This window comes from Rhinoraja longicauda, chromosome 9 (assembly GCF_053455715.1).
Source record: "Rhinoraja longicauda isolate Sanriku21f chromosome 9, sRhiLon1.1, whole genome shotgun sequence".
In the NCBI taxonomy this organism is placed as follows: domain Eukaryota; kingdom Metazoa; phylum Chordata; class Chondrichthyes; order Rajiformes; family Arhynchobatidae; genus Rhinoraja; species Rhinoraja longicauda.
In genome coordinates, this window is record NC_135961.1 from 22,569,001 (window position 1) to 22,592,966 (window position 23,966).

At 40.7% G+C, this 23,966-nt stretch overlaps 1 protein-coding gene across 2 annotated transcripts in view; it reads right to left on the minus strand.

Moving 5' to 3' along the window:
• hhat (hedgehog acyltransferase) overlaps positions 1-23,966 on the minus strand; it is a 130,438-nt gene that overhangs the window by 66,311 nt on the left and 40,161 nt on the right. For both annotated transcript variants that reach the window (XM_078405812.1, XM_078405814.1), the window contains one exon: positions 22,415-22,450. In XM_078405812.1, coding sequence (XP_078261938.1) covers positions 22,415-22,450 — 36 coding nt within the window. The remainder of the gene's footprint in view (positions 1-22,414; positions 22,451-23,966) is intronic.

Genomic DNA, 23,966 nt, shown 5'->3' on the forward strand with positions numbered 1-23,966 from the left:
CCTTTCATTATTTTATACACCTCCACAATGTCACCTCTCAGCCTCCACGCTCCAGGGAAAATGGTTCTAACTTGTCCAGCCTCTCCCTGTACCTCAAGCCCTCCAGTCCTGGTATCAATCTCGTGAATCTTTCCTGCACCCTTTCAAGTTTAATTTTATCCTTACTATAACAGGGTGAACAGAACTGCACACAATATTCCAAGTGTGTCTCGCCAACAATTTGTTCAGTTGCAACACATGCAATCTGTGCCCTAACCAATGAAGGCATGCGTGTCAAACCACAATCTGCACAGTCTTTACAGCCTGCTTTTTAATCCATTTCTTTGTTTTGTTAAAAACACTGGTTTTAAAGCAAGAAAATATGCATTTCTAAAACTTCCAAAACATGAGTCCCATATTACAGCTGTTCTAGACAAACATATAGACAAAGAACAGTACAGCACAGGAAAAGACTCTGTGGTCCACAATGGCCATGCGGAACATGATGCCAAGTTGAACTAATCTTGTGCATATCCATGTTCCTATTTAAAACACTCTTAAAAGCCCCTATCATTTTGATGACAGAAATTCACCCTTTCAGAATTCACAAATCACTACCAGCAATTTGAACTGCAGAATTATATTCACTCAGGGAATTTATGCAAAGAAAAAAGTTAAATGGTTTTAAAAATGTATGCCACCATAGGCTATTGCCTACCGTCATCCCCTCCTCCCCCACCTAGCTCCCTGCCCCCGTTTCCTATCTTCTTATCCACCTCTAACCATCACCATCGCTTTCCAAATTCAGTTTGTTTTTTGCTCCAGATTACAGCATCAAAAGTTGCTTCTGTTTCCAAAAACACATTGTATACTTGTAACTTGTAGCAGTTATCAAACAGCCTTCATCTGGTTACTTAAGAGATTTGCTTTGGAAACTAACAAGACAATCCTTTCTATCAGTACACTCTAGTTAATTAAAACACCTTACCCTTTCTCTTCTGTCCACAAAATTCCCTTGAGTATGGACCACAAACCCACAGGGCCATAACTGTTGCAAGAAAAAAACTCCGTAGGAATGCACTTCCATTATTAACAATGCATGCAATGGGGAAAAGGGCTTTGCGTTAGAAAAAAATCAGGATACATACGATTTTCTAGGCACTCAGTTCTTCCAAAAAATATTCAATCTACATTCCTTTTAGGTGCTCTCAATATATGATTTAAAGGAATTTTGATCAATCACACAGCAGGATCAATTATATTCAATGTACATTTGACTATTTTCCTTTACGACGTTCGAGCATTCCTACTGAAGAATCACAGGAGTAAGTTTAGAAATACATAAAGATATACATGGATGAATACAAATTATGTCCGTAAATTGACTGGACATTTTATTTTTCCCCAGTTAAGTGTACACTTACATATTAGTTTGAAATTAAACTTCATTACGATTCAAATAGTGTTTTCTCAAAATTCTTTATTTAAGCATTGGTATTACTGAAAGGTGAAAGTCTGCACTCTGTGATTGTACAAGCTCTATGGATTTTATACCCCTGTCATAAACAAGAAAGGATAAAAAAGAATAATAAGGCAGGTGAGAGGAAGCTGGCAACTTTGCTTTATCTACTGAAGATAAAAGAGTTCTCATCACTTACAGATCTTTTGAACTCATGAAAGAATAACAACATGGTTTCATTGCAATCTGCAGTTCTTTTTTACGTTTTCATAGTCAAGTTTCAACTGTTCTCAGAGACAGTTTGCATTTGGCAAGTAACATTTTTAAATATGCAAAATAATTTTCCAGCTATATTTAATGCTTCCTTTCCTTTGGTTTAATAGTTCTGTAAAGTCCCAGATTTGACAACAATAAGGAAGCTCCCCTCCTCTCGGAAATAATTTGGTGCTCTGGGTGCATTATAGCCTTCTGCTTCTGGCAGAATTCTCAGGCATAGAGTAAGTAAAGAACTGGGTTCAGAGATAGCAAGATTGAACTGACAGTTTCAGGTCATTCACATTGATTTAGTACTATAACTCCCACCTTGAGCACCACAATCCAGTCTAGGTCCTCCCCAACTTTATCATATTGAACATTAAACTGCAGAATGGATCAGGCAACAGAGAAACTTTAAGTAATCTCAAATTGTGGAATAGTCCAGTTTTTTTCCCATCTGGCAGTGATCATTCTGATTCTGATTTCTCAATTCTATCCAATTCTGAGTATCTGTGAGTTGGTTAAAGTTTCAATAGGAACAACTTGTCAGGGGCTCACGTGAATTTTTGCCTACTTTAAGGCTCCTGTGCAAACCAATTGATCCCATGTTTGGGTGGATCAAGAGGCCTTCCTTGTGGCTTGACTATGACTGGAAGAGCAAAGAAAGGTTACAAGGACAAAGGCAATTGCTAGAGGTGAGGAGTAGAAGATGGGCACTTATCAAAGGCCCATATCTGCCACAGGGAAACAATTTTACTAGTTTACCGTTGGGGATGAGCAATTAGTAGAATTGCCAAAACATTGCAGTTCTGATTGCAAACTCAGAGCTAGGTAAAAATTGTGTTGCCTGCCGCTGGCAAGGCACTGCGGTTAACACATTCTATATGTCTGGCTCCTTTCTAGTTGCCATTTGAAGATACATGCAATATCTCTTGTTTATGATTTAATGCTCCATGAGGGGGTCACTGAGTTTTAAAGAGGTGACCACGGAAACTGTTGAGGGCAGGAAAGTAGGAGCTGCCTATAATAGACATTAGCAAGACTTTTGTCAAGGTTCCACACGGTGGGCTGGACTGGAAAGTATGAACACGTGTTATCAACAACGAGCTGGCCAATTGGATAAAAAAATTGCTTAATGGTAGGAAGCTGGAGGTGACAGTGGAGGATTGTCTTCAGATTGGAGAACTGTGACCAATGGTGTGCCACAGGGATCAATGCTGGGTCCCTTTTGTTGGTCATCTACATGCATGATTTGGATAAGAATCTAGATGACATGATTAGTAAGTTTGCAGTTGACACCAACATTCGTGTTGTAGACAGTGGAAGTTTTTCAAAGTTTACAACAGGATCTAGGGCAACTAGGAAAGGGGGAAAGAAATGGCAGATGGATTTTAACAGGAGAGTCATAGAGTCATAGAGTGATACAGTGTGGAAACAGGCCCTTCAGCACAACATGCCCACACCGGCCAACAATGTCCCAGCTGCACTGGTCCCACTTGCCTGTGCCTGGTCCATATCCCTCCAAACCTGTCCAATCCATGTACCTGTCTAACTGTTTCTTAAACGATGTGATAGTTCCAGCCTCAACTACCTCCTCTGGCAGCTTGTTCCAGACACCCACCACCCTTTGGGTTACCCCTCGGATTCCTATTAAATCTTTTCCCCTTCACCTTGAACCTATGTTCTCTGGTCCTCAATTCCCCTACTCTGGTCAAGAGACTCTGCTTCTACCCGATCTATTCCTCTCATCAAAAAGATCACCCCTCATCCTCCTGCATTCCACGGAATAGAGACACAGCCTACTCAACCTCTCCCTATAGCTCACACCCTCTAGTCTTGGCAACATCCTCGTAAATCTTTTCTGAATCTTTTCAAGCTTGACAATATCTTTCCTATAACATGGTGCCCAGAACTGAACACAATATTCTAAATGTGGTCTCACCAAAGTTTTATACAACTGCAACATAACCTCCCAACTTCCATACTCAATACTCTGACTGATGAAGGCCAAAGTGCCAAAAGCCTTTTAGACCACCTTATCCACCTGCGATTTGACCTTTAAGGAATCATGCACCTGTACTCCTAGATCCCTCTGCTCTACAACACTACCCAGAGGCCTACCATTTACTGTGTAGGCCCCTGAAGAGTGTTTTAGAACAGAAAGACCTAGGGGTGCAAGTTCATAGTTCCCTGAAAGTGGTAACATGGGCAGAGTGGCGAAGAAGGTATTTGGAATACCTGCATTCATTGGCTGTTACTGAGTACCATAGTCGGAAAGTCATGTTACAATTATACAAAGTTTTGCTTAGGCCGCACTTGGAATGTTGTGCACAGTTCTGGTTGCTACACTACAATAAATAAGTCACTCAGCTGGAGAAGGTGCAGATCAGATTCACAAGAATGTTGTTTGGATTGAAGGGCTTGAGTTAAAGAGAGATTACATAAGCTGGTCTGTTTTTCCTATTGCAAATGCGGCTAAGTGACAACATGATAGAGAATATAAAATTATGATTGGTATAAATAGACAGCTGGAGTCTGTTTCTCAAGGTTGGAGTTTATATAACCCAAAGGGCATAGGTTTAAGGTGAGTGGAAGGAAGTTTCAGGGGAGCTTAATGTTTCACATTAAGAGTACCTGGTGTCTGGAATGTGCTGACAAAGGTGGTGATGAAGTGCAGTAAAAATATTTTAAGATAAGATTTAAAATATTCTAAATAACCAGAATATTCGAGTTATGCTGTGTCAATGTGTTATTTAGATTTATTTCAAAAAATGATCAAATTGCCTAATTTTTGTTAGAGAAAATTTCAGGGACAGTGGCTATTGCAGAGGTTGTCTTTGAAAGAACGTCAAGAAATAATCCAGCTGGCTCACAGCATGATGAGCATCTGTTGCTCTACATTCACATGAAACAAAAAGTAAACTTACCAGCTCACATTATTTTTTAAAATCCAGCACCTTCCAATTCAGAGATTAAGATAGTGGTCCAGAATTAATACATCAACAAGTATTGGCATGAGCTTTAGGAAGAGATTCAGATCTGCATTAACAAATGGTACCTTCATGAAACTACAATTGGATCAAGGAGGCACTTAGCCCAACATAATAATGGACTCCAACTCTGAAAGCAAAAAATGTACCATTCTGACTGATGCACAACAACTTTTTGGCTGACGAATTGAACATTACAACATATCCTTCCCAAGGGATGCCATTATACCGCTTTCAATCATGAAGGAACTGGCCAAAACCCAAATCTCAAATGATGCAGTAAAATATACCAAAGCGTGGTAGGTGATGCAGAAGGGAACCATCAGCTCTTAAAGTAATGACGTTTATGAGCACTATCCATCCATTTTTTTATAACTGCTGAAAAGAAAGCCTTTTACACCTTTGAAAGACGTAAAGGTAATAGATAGTGAAGCACGTTTTACAAAACTGTGACCCATGAACAAGATGGGAGCAAAGATCCAAGGAGTAGAGTTTAAGCTTGGGTGCATATTGTAGGATGCCCTTGCGCGTGATTTGGCTCCTCTTAACGTTTGCACTTCAGATGAATGGAGGACAACAAAGGAAAATTACAGATTTAATCCATTACACACCGTCAACAATTTTCCTTAACATTATTTCACATTGAAACTGTATTTCATTTAAATGAAAATGCAGCGCAATGCAGCTGAATTTTTAGCCAGATGGAAGCAAAGAATGATTGAGGGAACGAGTGGAAAGCAGTGGTCTGGGATCTCCTTTAAAAAAACGCTGACATTTTTCTGTTTTCCAGTATGGACTGCCCTGCACCAAGATACAACTGTATTGATTCCGGCAAACTTTTATTTTATAGCAATCTTAAAATGAATTACAGACAGCTTATCCAATTCACTAGGTACCTAAGGGTGCTCTGTCTCTCAATTCATTCATTCAAATAGTAAACAATCTGCCAGCCCTTCAACCGACTAAATACACCGATCACCCAAAACATTATGACCACTGACAGCCGAAGTGAATAACGTTGATTATCTTGTTACAATGGCATCTGTCAAGGGGTGGGATATATTAGGCAGCAAGTGAACAGTCAGTCTTGAAGTTGATGTGTTGGACTCAGGAGAAATGGGCAGTAGTAAAGACCTCAGTGATTTTGACAAGGGCCAAATTGTTATGGCCAGACGACTGGGTCAGAGCATGTCTGAAACGGCAAGGCTTGTGGGATGCCACGTGGTCAGCAGTGGTGAGTACCTACCGACAGTGGTCCGAGGAGGGACAAGCCACAAACCAGCGACAGGGTGTTGGGCGCCCAAGGCTCATTGATGTGCGAGGGCAACAAAAGCTATACTGTCTAGTCCGAACCGACAGAAGGTCTACCGTGCCACAAGACACAGAAAATTTTAATGGTGGTCACGGGAGGAATATGTCACAATACACAATGCATCGCATCCTGCTGCGTATGGGGGTGCGCACGGAGGACCAACAGCATATTAGGCTGGTGGTCATAATGTTTTGGTTCATCAGGACATAATGTCTTGGCTGATTGGTGAAAGTGCAGATTTCAGAGAATGATTTAAACCTATTTTCCCACTGCTTGGGGTAGTGTGAGAAACAATGCAGGGAAATCGATAAAAAATCATTCATGTCAAATGAATATCCAGAGGCAGCTCCTGACCAATACCATTTCTTGTTCACAGTTTTTTAAGGCTGACAAGAGTCTAATTAAATTTGCTGCCCATGTCATTCATACTGCATTATGGGTGCAATTTTTGCAATGACCTCCCAGCATTTCTTTCCATAACTGCCAGTACCTTTTCTTCTCTGAGGACAAGATCTTCATCAGCTCCTATTGAGAACTCACCACCCCAGATAATTCACTTTGGTCAGTGGCAGCTGTATTACCATCGCCATAACATGAAACAGCAGATCTAGGTCCTGAATGACAGGAGGCACATTAGAATGTTCTGGCTTTAGACCAAAGCTACCCTCATCTTAAAACATTTTTGAACAGGACTGAATGATGCTTAGTGAGAGTAACACTGATCTTGTAACCATTTCAAAGCATAAGTACATAGATTTAACCACCATATACTCAGTGTCTAACCAGTTGTTGAGACAAGATTGATGGGGTCAGAAGTCCCTGTGCAGAGCAAAGCTACACCAACTAACCAATGGGCAGACTTCTCTTTTGGAGAATATTGCTAGGAACATGCTGGTGGAAACAGTGTGAACCTAATGGCAGCTGCCACAGAGGTCCAAGAGCCAAATCATGAATATCACACCGGTATTTATACAGTGGTTAGAGACAGGCTGGTAAATACTGTGGAAAAACAGGACAGAAAGCAGCAGGCTTGCCAGTGAAGACAAGATACCATTGTATGTTAGTTGGGAGGATTCCTGATGATCCAAAGGAGCTGTTCCAAATCTAATTGTACCAAATTCCAAATTTAGTACTGCTAGAGAAAACAGAGATGTTAATGAACATTTTCAAGATCTAAGAGTAGTGGAACATAGTTCTTTGAAAGTGGTGTCACAAGTTTTTAGGGTGGTCAAGAAGGCTCTCGGCACATTGGTCTTCATCAGAGTATTGAGTATGAGTACTGAGTATAGTGGGAGGTTATGTTACAGCTGTACAAGATATTGGTGAGGCCACATTTGGAGCATTATAACCCTGTTATAAGGAAGATGTTGGTAAACTGGAAAGGGTGCAGAAAAGATTAACAAGGAATTTGCCAGGACTCGAGGGCCTAAGCTATAGGGAGAGGTTGAGCAGGCTAGGACTTAATTTCTTGTCATGCAAGAGGATGAGGGGTTATCATCTAGAAGTGTACAGAATTATTTACCCAGAGTAGGGGAAATTGAGAGCATAGGTTTAAATAGAGGGGGTATGATTCATAAGAACATGAGGGGCAACTTTCTTTTCACACAAAGGGTGGTAGGTTTATGGAACGAGCTGCTGGAGAAGGTAGTTGAGGCAGGTACTATCACAATGTGTAAGAAATATTTAGATAGGTACATGGATAGGATAGGTTTAGAGGAATACTATATCAAGTGGACCCATTGGGCCCAAACGTCTCCTGCATTGGTGCAGCACCCTCCCCTCTCCCCCTCCTTTAGATTTCTTGTAGATCCAGTTTCTCATTATTCATTTTACGGAAGTGTAATCATGGTTCTATTGCTTCAGTTATTATGCAAACACATGTCTTAGTTAGATACAGAAAACATACAAAGTAATTAATGCCGCATTAAAAATAAAAGACTCGTTCTATTAACTTGCTATTTACAAAATGGAAAAATAAAACCAGAAAGGAATTAGGTTTCACCAAATCCCACATTCTGTCCGTTAAATCTGAACTCAAAGCATATTTCCCAGCATGTGGTTATAAAAGACATAAGTACCTCCACGTCTTTCCCAGAAAGCTGAGAGAAGAATAGTCCTTCTCATAACCTTAAATAAGCCGTAAGCATGCTCAAAGGGAATGGAAGTGTTTGGCACAAACATTCTCGTCCAAGAAAAAGTTGCATGGTACCATTATTATCCAGAACCTGATAGGGCCATTAACCATATAATCTCGGGATTCTGCCTGATAACATCTGATAAATGGTCACACTTTTTATTTTAATTGACCTTTGTTTAAAAACACTCCATTGTTAAATATTTTATGAGCAAAAAAAAAGTTTTTAAAAAGCTTCAAATGTTAATGTAAGGTCAATGCAGTAACAAAGCAAATAACAACAGGAATATTTTTTAATATAACAGATAGGCAGGCACCAATTAACTAAACATTAAGGTTCTTAAAAACCCCCCCGATAAACTAAACAATCTAGAATATATCACAAAAGGAAAACAAGAAAAGCTAACGGTTAAGGAGTTAATCAATTTATTCACTCATGGGATGAAACCAGAACAGAACAGACATTGACAATGATTCCTGCAGCACTTTTTTTCAGTTCAGAGAAGGCTTTTCTACCACGTCCATCTTTTAAGGCAGCCCTTCGTCAGCACAATTAGGGAAAGCCATGGCATTTTATGAGCATTTCAATGAATTGAACTGGCAGCATACACATTTTTACCATTGCTACTTTAAAGGCACAATGGAATAGAACCCATTACCGTGCACAAATTATGTACGAAGTGCAAATGCGATTTTGAGTCTAGATTGAACAAGCTAAAATAGGTTCTGAAAACATTTATTTGGCCAAAGTCCAAACATTTGTTTGGATAGGTCCAAAAGAATTAAAAAATAGACCTATTAATGTATTACAGAACAAACATTATGCAAGAACAGAATACTAAGAATGTTTGTGCATATCCACATGTTACAAAATTTTTGCCCTTAGATTTTGATGGATTAATACACTGCTCAATAATTCAGGTAACACTTCTGCTGATTATTACCAAAGGACAAGGGGTTGATTTATTCTGCTTTGATCTGCTGACTCTCCTCTTTACATTTAAATAGTCAGTAATCTTCATCAGTCTAGTGTGCATGATGGATTACTTCAGGACCTGGCATTGCCCTTGTGAAACTATTATTTATTTCTCATTATGAGCATTATCATCATCATATCATATATATACAGCCGGAAACAGGCCTGTTCGGCCCACCAAGTCCGTGCCGCCCAGCGATCCCCGTACATTAACACTATCCTACACCCACTAGGGACAATTTTTACATTTACCCAGCCAATTAACCTACATACCTGTACGTCATTGTAAGGCAACAAAACAAAACAGGGAGCTGGACGACATTTGGCCCTTTGAGCTTCTCTGTCATTCATGGTCTTCTATGTGACATTCCTATTAAGGGTTCACATATTATAATTCACATGCATCTCCTCTAACCTCATCTACTGCATCTAGTGTTCATGATGTGGCTTCCTGTACATCGGTGACACTAAACGTACTTGGTAACTGCTTTGCCAAACACTAGCGCTCAGTCTGCCAAGGCCTGCTGGATCTCTTAGTTGTTAAGCATTTTAACACCCCATTCCCATAGGGGCCTCCTTGGAGGAAATTGAGTCACAGCACCTCATATTTTGCTCGGGTAGCTTACAACCCAATGGTGTGAACATTGAATTCTCTCATTTTAATTAACTAACCCACAACAGTGCCCTTCTCCCTGCCCCTTCTCCCCCAAGAACCCCCCTTTCTTCCACTGCTCTCTCCTCCCCTGAACCCTGGCTGACTATGAACCAATTCCCCCCCTCCCCCTCCCCCTCCCCCAGCACAGTTTCCAATGGAAACACAATTCAAAACCTTTCTATCACCATGCTTAATAATTCACAACTCTTTATCCTTTTCCAGCTCACATCTAACTCTTCATCCCTGACCTTTGTCCAACAATCTGCCTATTAACCCCGACCCCCACACCTGTGTTCACCTATTACTGGCCAGGCTCTGTCCTACCCTTCCTCTCTTCCAGATTTCTTTCCCACCCCCAGTCTGAAGAAGGATTCCGACCCAAAAGGAATCCATGTTCTTCAGGGATTCTGCCTAACCCGCTAAATTACTCAAGCATTTTGTGCTTTTCTTCCCTATAATAGATTATCGCCCTAACACCCCAAAAATCTCCATTTTGAATTTGTTCATTTCATCCAAGACAAAGTATGACTGCCACTCCAGTGCAGGTTCTGACACACCTTTAATTTTGAATGGGGTATGCTGGTGATATGTTTAAAACATTTTGTTTTAGAAATAACTAAGAACATTTTTTTAAATGTATTTGTATTTTAATTTATTAACTTTAAATAAAATAAAATATTTACTTCAATTGTAATAATGATTAAATGTCTATACATTCAAAAGCATTCAAAATTATTAAAATTAGTTTTAGCTATGCACCCTGGCTTGCCTTTGGCCAATGATCATTCAAAACCATGCCAAGTCACCATCCAGATAATGTTAGTGAACTGAAGTATGAGGACCAGTAAGATAACCAGAGTAAGATGCAGAAGATACAAGTATACAGGGTTAAAAGGTTGTAATTAAGGTCAGTAGGCCTTGTCTTGTCTTGTTGATACCGCACCAGCCGCCGCTGTTGGGCTATAAACATGTGGTCCCTCATGCATGCAGTGGCAGATATAAAATTTAGTGTTTGCAAGCAACAGTTTAAAAGATTTACTATCAGCAGCAGATTTAATATGCGGTGGCAAAGGATTCCAAACAGGGATGGTTGTGGGGTACAGTGAGTAGCGGAAACAGTCTTTGTTGGTCTGGATGGTTGTATAATTCAAGGATTGGTTTAGCCGAGTTCCTGGTCTATTGTTCCGATTGTATGAAAGATGGGCAATGTTGGATGGAGCTAATGAGTGAGTTTAATATGGCCTAATATGGGTCATAATACAGCTTTATAAGACTTTGGTTAGGCTGCATTTGGAGTATTGCATGCAGTTCGGATCGCACCCTCGTGAGAAGGATGTGGAGGCTATGGAAAGGGTGGGGCTTTAGCAGAATTATGCCTGGATTATGGGGTATTGGATACAGGGAGAGGTTGGACAGACATGAATTGTTTTCTCTCGAAGAGGTTGCAAGGAGACCTGATAGAAGTTGATCAAATTATGAGAGACATATATAGAGAGGACAGTCAGAATCTTTTTCCCAGGATGTGAGCAATTTTGGGCCCCTTATCTGAGGAAGGATATGCTGATGCTGGAGAGGTTCCAGAGGAGGTTTATGAGAATGATCCTAGAAATGAGTGGGTTAACATATGATGCCCATTTGAAGGCACTGGGCCTGTACTCGCTGAAGTTTAGAAGGATGAGGGGGGACCTCATAGAAACTTAACAAATAGTTAAAGGCCTGGATCTCACTCTTGAAAACATTCAGTGAATTGGCCTCCACTACCTTCTGTGGCAGAGAATGCCACAGATTCACAATTATCTGGGTGAAAAAGTTTTTCCTTCTCTCAGTCCTAAATGGTCTACCCCTTATTCTTAAACTGTGACCCCTGGTTCTGGACTCCCCCAACATCCGGAACATTTTTCCTGCATCTAGTCTGTCCAATCCCTTAAGAATGTTATATGTTCCTATAAGATCCCCTATCACCCTTCTAAATTCCAATTAATATAAGCCCAGTTGATCCATTCTTTCATCGTATATCAGTCCCGCCATCCCGAGAATTAACCTGGTGAACCCACGCTGCACTTCCTCAATAGCAAGAATGGCCTTCCTCAAATTAGGAGATAAAAACTGCACACAATACTCCAGGTACAGTCTCACCAGAGCCCTGTAAAACTACAGTAGGACTACCTCGCTCCTATACTCAAATCCTCTTGCTATAAATGCAAACATGCCATTTGCTTTCTTCACAGCCTGCTGTACCTACATGCTTACTTTCAGTGACTGATATACAAGGATACCCAGGTCTCGTTGCACCTCCCCTTTTCCTAATCTGACATCATTCAGATACTAATCTGCCTTCTTGTTCTTGCCACCAAAGTGGATAACCTCACATTTATCCACATTATACTGCATCTACCATGCATCTGCCCACTCACCCAACCTATTCAAGTCACCCTGCAGCCTTGTAGCATCCTCCTTGCAGCACCCTGCCACCCAGCTTTGTGTCATCCACAAAATTGGAGGTTTAAGATGAGAGGGGCAAAGGTTTAAGATGAGAGGGGCAAAGAGGCTTGATAGATTTAAGATGAGAGGGGCAAAGTTTCAAGGAGATCCTTGGGGCAACTTTTGTATGGAGGATGGTGAGGGCCTGGAATGCCTGGGTTGGCGGTTGTGGCAGATATGACAGTGACATTTATGAGATCACTGGATAGGCATATGGATATGCAGAAAATGGTGAGATATGGATTATGTTCAGGTAGATAAGAGATCGAATTTGCATCATGTTTGGCGCAACACTATGGGCCGAAGGGTCTATTCTTGTGTTGTAAAGGTCTATGTTCTTTTAATTGTTTGAAGAATGTTCATGATTAAAAATGGCTTTGCATATACCTAGTTAATAGCATTGCAAAATAATATTTAGTGCACAAATCATTACGACTTTGATGAAATAAAATGCTATGAATAAATTCAACTATTATTTATTATAAATCAATGGCTCATTATTGGACCAGTTGCTTGGAATAGAGTCAGGGTAGGTACAGTGCCAATAATAAATCTTCAAGCAATGTTAAATTGACAGAACCTATTTTGATAAATCAAATAAAATCTTTTAAAATCTATTATTTCAATAAACATTATTTAATTCTGTCCAGTTATACTACAAGGATTAGCAAAACTATGGATCCATAAAAATAAACAAATTCATATTCCTCTAAAGCTTTCATATCGATGACCCTGTCCAAAATCTTTTAAATGTTGTGATAGTAATAATCAACAAATTCATCCACAAACTGCCCGAATCTAGTTTTAAATGACTTTGGATCACTGTGTATTAATTTTTATAAGAAAAACCGATTCCAGTGCACGATAGAACTCAGGAGAGCTGGTTATCTGCATGGGGGCAGAACTGTGCCAGTGAGCACCAGAGTGCTTTGGATATCAGCAGTAGAGAGAATCGTGGAAATTACACGTAGATTTTAAATTGGATAAAGTATATTTCATTAGTTTCTTTTGGAAATCATTCAATTCTTCATGGATCCGTTGAATAAATCGACAGAGTGAAATTGTTTATTTTCTGTGCATATTGCTATGCTATTCACATTGTCTTACATGCAGAATGGCAAAGGATATTTCTGTATAACATAATTTAATAGAAATAATTTTAATTCCTAAATCAAGAGAGATAAATTCTCTTTGATTACAATTCAAATGTGTTCAGTATTTCATGACTGTGATTTGATTCATACACTAATGAATGCTGATACAACAAACCATATAAAATAATTAAGAATAGAAATTACATTTTAATGCAGGCATGCACTCATCACTGAATATTACTGACTATTCCCTTGGGTGCCACTTTCCCTTTTAATCCCTTTTTATGCAGGAACATTATGCTGAATCCTTACAAAACCTTGGTCTGGCATCAACTATTGCATTAATTTCCAGTCGCCACATTATAAGAGGATGTGAAAGCATTAAGAGGGTCCAGAAAAGATTTACGGGAATCTTGAGATCATGGAATGAGGCATCACAGTTGCAATGGTTGAATTGAGAGGCAGGGACCTTTTACATTCTGAGCAGAGATCTGATTTTAGTGTATAAAATGATGAGAGGCCTGGACAGTTGCAGCTGTAAGAAGCCATTTCCTTTGATGGAGGGTTTGAGGAATAAAGGTCACAAATATAAAGGGGAAGCAAATTGAGAGTGTCATGAAAAGAAACTTTTTTTTATACAGCCTATATTTTAAATTTGTAATCACAGCTTAGAAATGTGGTAGAGGCAGGTTCCAGTGTGGTAATCACAAGGGAATTGCATAATATGACCGAGAAAAAAAAGACATGGCTACAGAGAGAAGACCAGAGAATGGAACACCCCACACAGACATAATGGGCCAAATGGCCTCCTTCTATACTTTAGCTATATATAATTCAATCCACCAGCACAGTAAGAACATTGAACCTTAATGATCATTCCCTTAATAAGATTAGCATTGAAATACAAAGAGTGAATCAATTAACTTTATTATTATCACTATATGTCGCCTACTACTTTTGCATTACTCCACCACTACCCAGGATTGAACACTGGAAAGTTGATATTTATAGTTCAGCCCTCAATTAAAAGCATTATCAATGATAATTATGCTATATTTTCATGATCCTTCATGCAGTTACCATTTGGATGGTGAAATGGCAGTGATGAAATTGTAATCTATGTATCTTCTATCTATCTTTAGCTATATCTATATCTATGTCTATATCTATATATATTACTACAACTCTGTGTCCGTGTGTATGTGTGTATGTGTGCAGCATAACTTTTATCGCTGGCACAGCCAAAACGGTACACCATAGTGCTACAATCTTTGCACCACCATACTCACCATTATCCTGGCCATATATTAAAACCACTCTCATTCAAATTGAATCTATATTTTTAAAGCTAGAGAGATTTTAAAGTTTAAAATTTTCCTTTCTAACCCATTTCCTGAAGGTCTTCAGCGTGTGACGTCACAATGGGACCCGTGAGTTTGGCGCAGCAACGGGTTGTTGGCGCCAACAACCCACCGCTGCTGCTGCTGCTGCTGCCGTCCCCAGTCCCCAGTCCCAAATGCTCGTCGCCCTCAAAACGCTCCCTTCTCCTCACACACTGGTGTTCTTCTCTTCATCCATTACTTGCCCGCAGGTAGGCGTCCTCCACCACCCACGTCGAGGGGAGGAGCCTGATCCCTCCTTCAATCCACAAAATAACTCCCACACTCCCTCACCTTCTTTTCTTACACCGCCCCTTTTTTTTTTGTTGCCCCATTGAACATCATCACCATCTTTTTACAGGGGGGAGGGGAGGGGAGCAACCCGCCGGCAGCTGCGGCACCCATGGCAACGGCGCTGTAGGCCGCAGGCTCCGGGTTAACACTGACTCACCCAAGGAGGCCTCTGGTGCCTTTTTCCTCCTCCCATTCGTTTCTCAATCTCTCTCTCCCTTTCTCTTGCTTTCCTTCCCCCCACCGGACCTCCTTTACTGATGGCGGGTTGGTGAGTAGAGACCTTGCTGTGGGTGGGTGGGGAAAGTGGGACATTCACGTTGAAGTGCATGGCGTGAGCAGGGACGTCTTTCCCCTCTCCTCTCCATGGGCAAACGCCATATTCCAGCTCAAGGTCGGGTGACGTTTGTTTTACCTTGAATACAACACAAAAGTGCTGGGGCAACTCAGTGGGAAGTTGGGAAGGAATTCCCTCCAAAGATGCTGCCTAAACCACATAGTTCGTCCAGCACTTTTAAGCTCAACTCAAAATTTCCAACATCTGCAGTTCCCTGTGTTTGTCTCTCTCTTTGTTTTTATTGTAACCTTGGCTGTACCTTGGCAGGAGAGTGCGAAGGATGTAAGATAAATTGCATCTTGTTCTCATTGGAGGCCCGAACACTTGTATGTACAGAACAATTAAAAAATAATAATTTGGCATCTCCTGCCTACTCTACAATTCAATGATAGATCAGCCATGATATTATCTCTTTACAACTCGCCCTCACTAACCATATATTGTTTCATTTGCTCCAAGTTAAATTTTGCAAGTGCTGAATTCTGTTCACGAACTTAAAATGTAGTGGCCAGTTGGAGTCACAAGACACTGTGGGTGATGTAATTTAGAGGGGAAAAAAACAGACTATTGTAGGAATTCAGCATCCGTGGCACCTCATCAGGACTGGTTGGCTAGTTTTTTTTTTGCTACATGTGTTCTTTGCAGAAATTATGTATTTGTATTCTTGGGTACCTGTTCATCTATACATTTGTAACATTGGGCAGTTTTTCAAAATTATTTCTGTTGGGATTGAGCAATGTTCTGAGATTTGGTTTGTTTAAAATAGTACTGATGCAAACTGATGAAAATGCTCCCTTGAGACACGACCTGAAAATTGCCACACTTTGGGAGGGGTGGTATTAGATTAAACCTTTATAACAATACTAAAAGTATAAACAATAATAAATGTAATCTTATAAGAGTGGTATTCTTTAAAAAACTTTTTCAGTTATTCAAAGTTCAATAGTTAGCAAAAAATATAATATAAATATATTTTAAAAAATCAAAATGCAAACCAAATTTTAACTTTTAGTATAAATGTCTGTTCAAATGTTTCTGGTTTTATGTATTTCCTTTTTTTCATTCTACCCCTTCCCTTGTTATCACCTATCCTTGTGCTTTAACTCTTTTCTATATTTCTTAAATTCATTACTTTTAACAAAAATCTTAATTTCACTGACTAAACAACTGACAAAACCTCTGTTGTTCTCAAGGCAGACAACTGCACATTTCCACTGTCATAAAGAGAAATAAGTGCTTACTGACAACATCCACAGACAGATAAAACGCTATCAAAAGATATGTCCAATATTCTTTGCTCTTCCATGACAGAGCAGATAGCTTCTCTTTGTTAGTTCTTCAATCAGTTTTAATGCTGAATATAGATAATATCTAAAGTTTCAGGAATACAGGCCTAGCTGACACAACTACCCACTACAGTCCCAAATCATCGTTGCTAATTAGCATTTTATGCCACTCCAAGGTCATATTTCCTTCCTGGTTTATTTACTGGCACTGAACAGAATAATCTAGAAGAGAGTGCACGCATTAACTTTAGAGTTCTATCCTTGATGTTATGGCAAAAATCCATTTGACCTTTTTATATATTTTGCCTTTTCACAAAGGGTTCTTCAGTTAGATTCTTGCTCGTCCATAGTTCTTGTCTTCTTGGAAAAAAAAATCTGTGGTGTTTAATTAGAATCCAAAATGGTGACTCCACATTCAATGCTGAACTCCATTGTTATCGTTTTCATCACTCCCAATTTGTTAATGCCATTTCTCAATTTTCTGTTTCTACCTACACTATTTAATGCATAAAGTCACCTATCCATATTCTCTGAAAAGTCACCTATCCATATTCTCTTGAGATGCTTGACTCACTGGGTTACTTCAGCATTTTTTTAAAATCTTTCTTTGGTAAATCAGCATCTGCAGTTACGTTATTACACTATTTACTGTTAGCAATGTCATTAAAAGGTTTTACTGGTTTGGGAACTATCCAAGTCTGCAAGAAATTGCAGTGAGGTGGGGATATAGTCCAGTCCGTCACGCAAACCAGGCTTTCCGCCTCTGACTCCATGTGCACTTCATGCAACCTCGGGAAAGCAGCCAACGTAATCAGAGACTTGTCTCACCCTGGTCATTCCTTCTTCTCCCTGCTCTTTTTGGGCAGATCCCCATCTGTTATCAGGATTCTGAATAGTCCTTCCTTAAGCTAGGGCACTGTCCGATTCACCTCTACTACTTGAGATGTGACCTCTACTACTTGAGACTGCTTCTCCATCACGTAAAAGGGTCAGTATCCTTCGATTCATCGAGAACACATGACGGACATATTTTTCCTTCCTTCAAAGACGTCTGCATAGAAAGAGGTTTGTTGCAAACTGACGACCATTGGCAACAGACGATGGAAGATGCTGAACGGACAAGACTCCCCGAAGCAATGAGAGATTTGTTTGTTTTGCGGACGATTGCTGAGATCAACACTTCTCGACAATTATGGGATCGCTTCAAGAATTCAATGTCTGAAGATTACCTTCAAAGAGAACGGAGAACAATCGATGATGCAAATATCATGATTGATGAGAGGCATCATGATCAGGCTCTGTTGTATATTCAAGACAAGCTTGTAAATTACAACAAGACACTGGGATACTTTCATGTGCCACTACCAAGACATGGAAGGATGAACCTTGATGGTGACAATCCAGAATTGCTGAGTGAACTGCAGTACAATAGACCTGAACAACAGTGATTTGTTGATGAGAAGGAGCCTCTGCTGAATGCTGAGCAAAGAGCTGTGTATGACCATGTGTGCAGCTGCTTGGAAAGGAATGTTCCTTCAATGTTTTTCATTGATACACCAGCAGGAATGGGCAAAACAATTCTCACCAATTTGATCCTCTCCAAAGTTCGAGGTCAAGTTGATGTTGCTTTTGCTGTAGCATCCTCTGGTATAGCAGCTACATTGATGCCTGGTGGAAGAACTGCACATTCTCGATTCAAGATACCCATCAAAATGACCGATAATACCATGTGCAAAATTGAGAAGAACTCCAACATGGTTCATTTGATCAGGATTGTGAGACTGATTGTTCGGGATGAGTGCCCGATGATTAGGAGGGTGCGCTTTGAAGTGTTGGACAGAACTCTTCGACATCTACGCAAAAAGAATGATGAGCCTTTTGGCGGCATTCTTACCTTTTGTTGTGGCGATTTTCGCCAACTCCTTCCTGTTGTGAAAAGGGGAAATGATGCTGATGTTGAAAATTCCTGCATCAATAAATCCTATTAACGTTCAAATTGTTATATTTTGTTATTCACATTTTAAACTTTAATAAATCCCTTTTCCACTTGCTGTGCCCATCAGCCGCCCATGCGCAGTAATACCTCCGTGTTCGACGTCACAATGGAAGCCCGACGGGCGGGAATGGCGGCGCCGCCAGAGAGCCCCGAAGAATGGAGGGAGGAGATAAGGGGGGATGGAGTGGGTGACTGGGGTGTGGGAGGGGAAGGGGGGGGAGTGGGTGGGGAAGAAGAGGGGTTGAGGGGATGGAGTGAGGGTGGGGAGGGTGCTAGACCAATGCAGAAATAAAAAACATTTTAAAGAAAAATCACGATTATCATTGAGATTTTTTGTTTTTAAGGCATTTATTTTAAAGAAAAAAGTGCGATTTTTCCCAACATCTCAATGGCAACCCAATGCAACATTATGGGCCCAACGGGTCCACTTGGTCTAGTCCTGTTTTAAAATCCTTAAAGTTTTTTGTAAGACTTCATAGTTGCATTAAAACTATACTGATCTAAGATCGCTCCCTCACCACATCCTTACCCCAACAGATGCTGCTTGAATCTGCTGGATTTCCTCCAACAGTTTATTTTTTTCTCCAAATTTCAACATCTGCCGTCTCGTGTCTCTATTCCAATGGGAAGTTAATTTACATTTGGGCCATTCTTAGTCATGAGTGTGACCAAAAATGTGAAAAATTGTGGAATACATCTCTTCTAATTCTGAAAGCATTACAGGTATATTGTTTTGTACTGTATATATGACTTATATATGTCAAAGTTTATCAAGTGAAATTTATATATTATAATGACAATGTTTGTTTAGAATCAGAGGTCAAATATGACTGGTCACGTGTGTGACCACACATGGTCCACAATTTTTCACATTTTTGGTCACACACGCGACAAAGAATGGCCCATTTGTAGCATAAAAAGGGTCAAAGCTTCCATTGCAGCACACAAAGTTTGGGTGTTTGAGCTTCAGTATTCAGCTGCTGTGTCTGATACTCCATAAATATGTGAATGGATGTGCCCAGCACCCCACCATAATAGAATCCTAGCTTGGTGCCAAGTCTCATAATGCCAGAGGGCCAAATCAGTGCCAGAATCTGTTAATGAAGATTTTCTAATACAGAAATTACTTTGTTGCCAATACCAACTACACCTTCAACCGACACATCCACATGAGAAGACGCAAGGAAACGGTACGGTACGGTACGGTAGCGCAGCGGTAGAGTTGCTGCTTTACAGCGAATGCAGCGCCGGAGACTCAGGTTCGATCCTGACTACGGGTGCTGCACTGTAATGAGTTTGTACGTTCTCCCCGTGACCTGCGTGGGTTTTCTCCGAGATCTTCGGTTTCCTCCCACACTCCAAAGACGTACAGGTATGTAGGTTAATTGGCTGGGTAAATGTAAAAATTGTCCCTAGTGGGTGTAGGATAGTGTTAATGTACGGGGATCACTGGGCGGCACGGACTTGGAGGGCCGAAAAGGCCTGTTTCCGGCTGTATATATATGATATGATATGATATGATTCCCTCCACAAAGTAACCCCTCAATCCTCCATACTACTGCCCAGGCTGCTGATAATCCATGCCATTGTCCTATCACGTGTAATTCCTGTCTCTATGCTATACCTGAAGTGTCAGCACAAATATAGTGCTACAATTCTGAACAGAGTGTTATCCTTGTCCTGCCCAGGCTGCAGTTTTACTGTAGGTGTCAGAAATGAAACGGGGTCAAATGCAAGATTGGGTGCCAGGCCAGATGGGAGGGAGGGGAGTGAAAAAGTGGGATAAGAGCAAGGCAAGATGCAAGTAAGAAGATGAGGAATGAGAATCCATCATCTTCGGCCTCACTTCTTCCCATGGCTTCTGCAAATTTCTCAATGATCAAACCACTTCCTTCACGAGATCTAGGCCTTGCAGATGGACTTCTATTCCTTCAGATAGCTTCCACTGCCTCTGTTTTTGTACCATCGTGATGGAGGTAAAGAAGTGTTTCAATGAATGTTGTGCAATCTGTCCGGATGCTGACATTCTTGGTTCACTGGCTGGCACTGTGCTTAAGCTGCAGGATATGGACAATTACACATGTGCATGGACAGTGTATTGTGATGTAGCTGAGATGGATGCTTGGGTGTGAGTCCTAATTCATAGTTTAGTGTTGAATGGTGAATTAAAGAACTACTGATGCAATTGGAAGAATGGGGTATTTGAAAATGGATTTAATGATCTTAATCACTTGTGCGAGGTCATTGAGCATCTTGTAACATTCCAACCAAGAGCCATACTCCAGGCATTATCCACTGCTCCCTGATGTTCCTACCCTCTGTATGTCGATTGTTTCAGGACTTCTACAGATACAGAATGCTTCCTCTTTTCCACTTGGCTTTAAGAAACAGTCTAACCTTTGTTGGGACTTGCCTATGGAATCCAGCTGATGCATTCAGCCAATACATGATGCGGTTAATATAAGCTGGATACGGAATAGCAGAGACTCTCCAGAAATGCTGCCTGTCCCGCTGAGTTACTCCAGCATTTTGTGTCTATTTCAGAGCAGGTAGCATTAAGTAGGCTTTTGACCTGCATTCCTTGAATATACAAAGGCTGCAGACATAGGTTAATCTGTTTGCAATGACTGCTGTTTGCGGGAACTTGGAAATAGAAGATTGCAGTTTTTGCTGAGAGATATTCAAATAAGGGTCAAAATCATTTTCTGCGTACACTGCATTCCTTGCATATGCAAGGGCAAATTTTGAATGTCAAGTAATTTCAAAAGATGGATTTTATAGGGAATCAGTTGACAAATATTCCAATAGAAAAAGACAACATCAGCACAGGAACACAGGCCAAAGTTTCAGCATATGACCCTGCAGGAATATACTGTCAGAACAGGTTAGTGCAAATCCATGGATTCAAATCAGCTTAATGTGAGTGAAATGCAATGTGATCTGGGAAAACGTCTGAGCAAGCAAGGCTGCAAATTAAAATATAAGACACTATATCAAAACTAATCAACAGGATTATTTTAAACCACACTTTCAGGAGCTTCAATATAATATTCAATCATATCTTATTGGGCAACATTAAAATAAATGCATTGTTTCCAGTACTGATGCCCCAACATTCTGTTGTGCTGCTGATTTGAAAATGGCAATTTTCACTTGTTTGCACATCACAATGCGTGACATAAAATATTAAGACAAGGACTTGTGCATGAATCTACAATTCCCTGGACCCATTGGAGAAAAATAACTTTGTCAGCCGAGAGAAAATCTATATACTAGAAATCTCGTTTGTTTGTTCCTGAACTACAGCCAAAACGGTACACAATAGCATGACAATTTAGGCTCATCTTACTCACCGTCGTCCCTTTGGTGCTAATGAAAGAAGTTTCATTGAAATTGGTGTTATATTTTTTAAGTTATTCACATTTGAAAGTTTAAATCTATCTCCTAGGGAGGGAGGGAGGAAGGGAGGGAGGGTGTGGAGGGAGCGAGGGGGGAGGAGGGAGGATAAGGGGGTTGAGGGGAATGGAGTGGGGGGAAGAGAGAAGGGGGAGGAGGAGGGGGAGGGGGGTAGTGGGGGGTAGTGGGGGAGGAGGGAAGATGAGAGGGAGGGGGAGGGGGAGGGGGAGGGGAAGGGGGAGGGGAGGGGAGGGGAGGGGGAGAGGGGAGTGGGGAAGAGAGGGGAGAGGGGAGAGGGGGAGGTGGGGAGGAGAGGGTGCTGCACCAATGCAGGAGAGGTTTGGGCCCAACGGGTCCACTTGGTCTAGTAAAACTTTAAAAAGATGTGCCTTACCGAACCAGCCAGCGGTGCAGTCCAACATCAAACTCCCTAAAGAGGGAAAAGCAAGAATTCAGATAGATTTACAGTACAGCAAACTTCAAGAATCACTCTGGCGAAATTTTACTAAATTATTGAAGCTTCTGTAGTTCTCTTAAATTTTTAAGAATGGAAATATCGCACCAGAACAATGGTGGTGTTACAGGCCTCCAACTGGAATGACTTGCTAATCCATGTGGCTGTCCCGGAATGTAGCACAGACTTAAACCTGCATGGCAAACTCCACTACAATGTTAGAAAAATATCTAGAAAAATAACTGACCCCACTCTGCCCTTTACTCCTTCCCTTCACCGTGAATATGCAGCTCCATTATTGCAGAGACTAGCAAACGGACACCTTGCTGAGACAGAATTGGAAGCTGTGTAGGAGATACATCAGGAAGGGTGGGCAAGGGATAGAGGCAGACTTGGGGGCACATAGGGGTGGGACAGGGAGATGGGAGAGACAGAGTGATGGGATAGGTGGGATAAATGGCTGAATGGGGAGAACAGCAGAGCGGAGGGATTGGGAAAAGACAGACAGGTGGGTAGAGATAATGCAGAGCAAGAGGGCACAGTAAAATGAAGGGTGGGGATACATTCAGGCTGTGACTTTCCACCACACAAAGGACAACACAAGTTTCTGAAACATTACTGAGCAGACTATGTAAAGAAAAACTGTGGTATGTCAATATTGTCCACATCCTACTCATCTTCAGCTGTTCATCATTCTATTGTAATGATGAAATAGGAGGTTTAAATCAAACCAGAAATATCAAAGCAGTCTGAGCATGTGGATTCAACGTTTCATCAAAAAGTAGGCAATTATTTGCTTTATTTTTAGATTGTAGTGAACATCTCAACAACAATTTTGTCAAAAGAACCCACAGACTGATGAGGATCTATCACAATCAAGTTAAATCAACTCCAAACACATCTCACAAGTGGAGAAAACGATAATTGGCAGTTCATTTCTTACCATTTTTGAAAGAAACAAGCAATCTAAAGGTAGGTGACTTACAATAGGCTTATATTTTATCAATCTAGTATGTTATTGAGGTCAGAACACTATGTAAGAACATGGCTGTGTTTTATATTGCTCCAAGAACAACTAACCAATATAATTGACATGTGGATGAAAAGCATATTGAATCCAAGCACAGAAAATATTTTTGTTTACATTCGCTCAGAATTCTCAATCCACTGTACTCAGAGAAACCTTTCTTTTTCGCAAGCAATCCTCAGGATCGAGGATAACTTCCTTCCACTTTGGCATAGTGGGTTCAGAAGACTCATGACAAAATGGGAGCTGCAGCCTCTTCCATAGATGGGGCAGGAGGAGCCTGGTGGAATAGGCAGGTGGACAGTATTCCCTGCTCTCTATTGTACCTCACCTCTCTGCCTTTCCCAAAACATGGACTTATGGCGAGCAATATTATGCAAAATGCTCCATCTCCACTTTGAGCAGAAATGGGCCAGAGATTTCCAGCAATCAGTGAGGATTTGTATGCGAGGTGTCTGGTTGCTC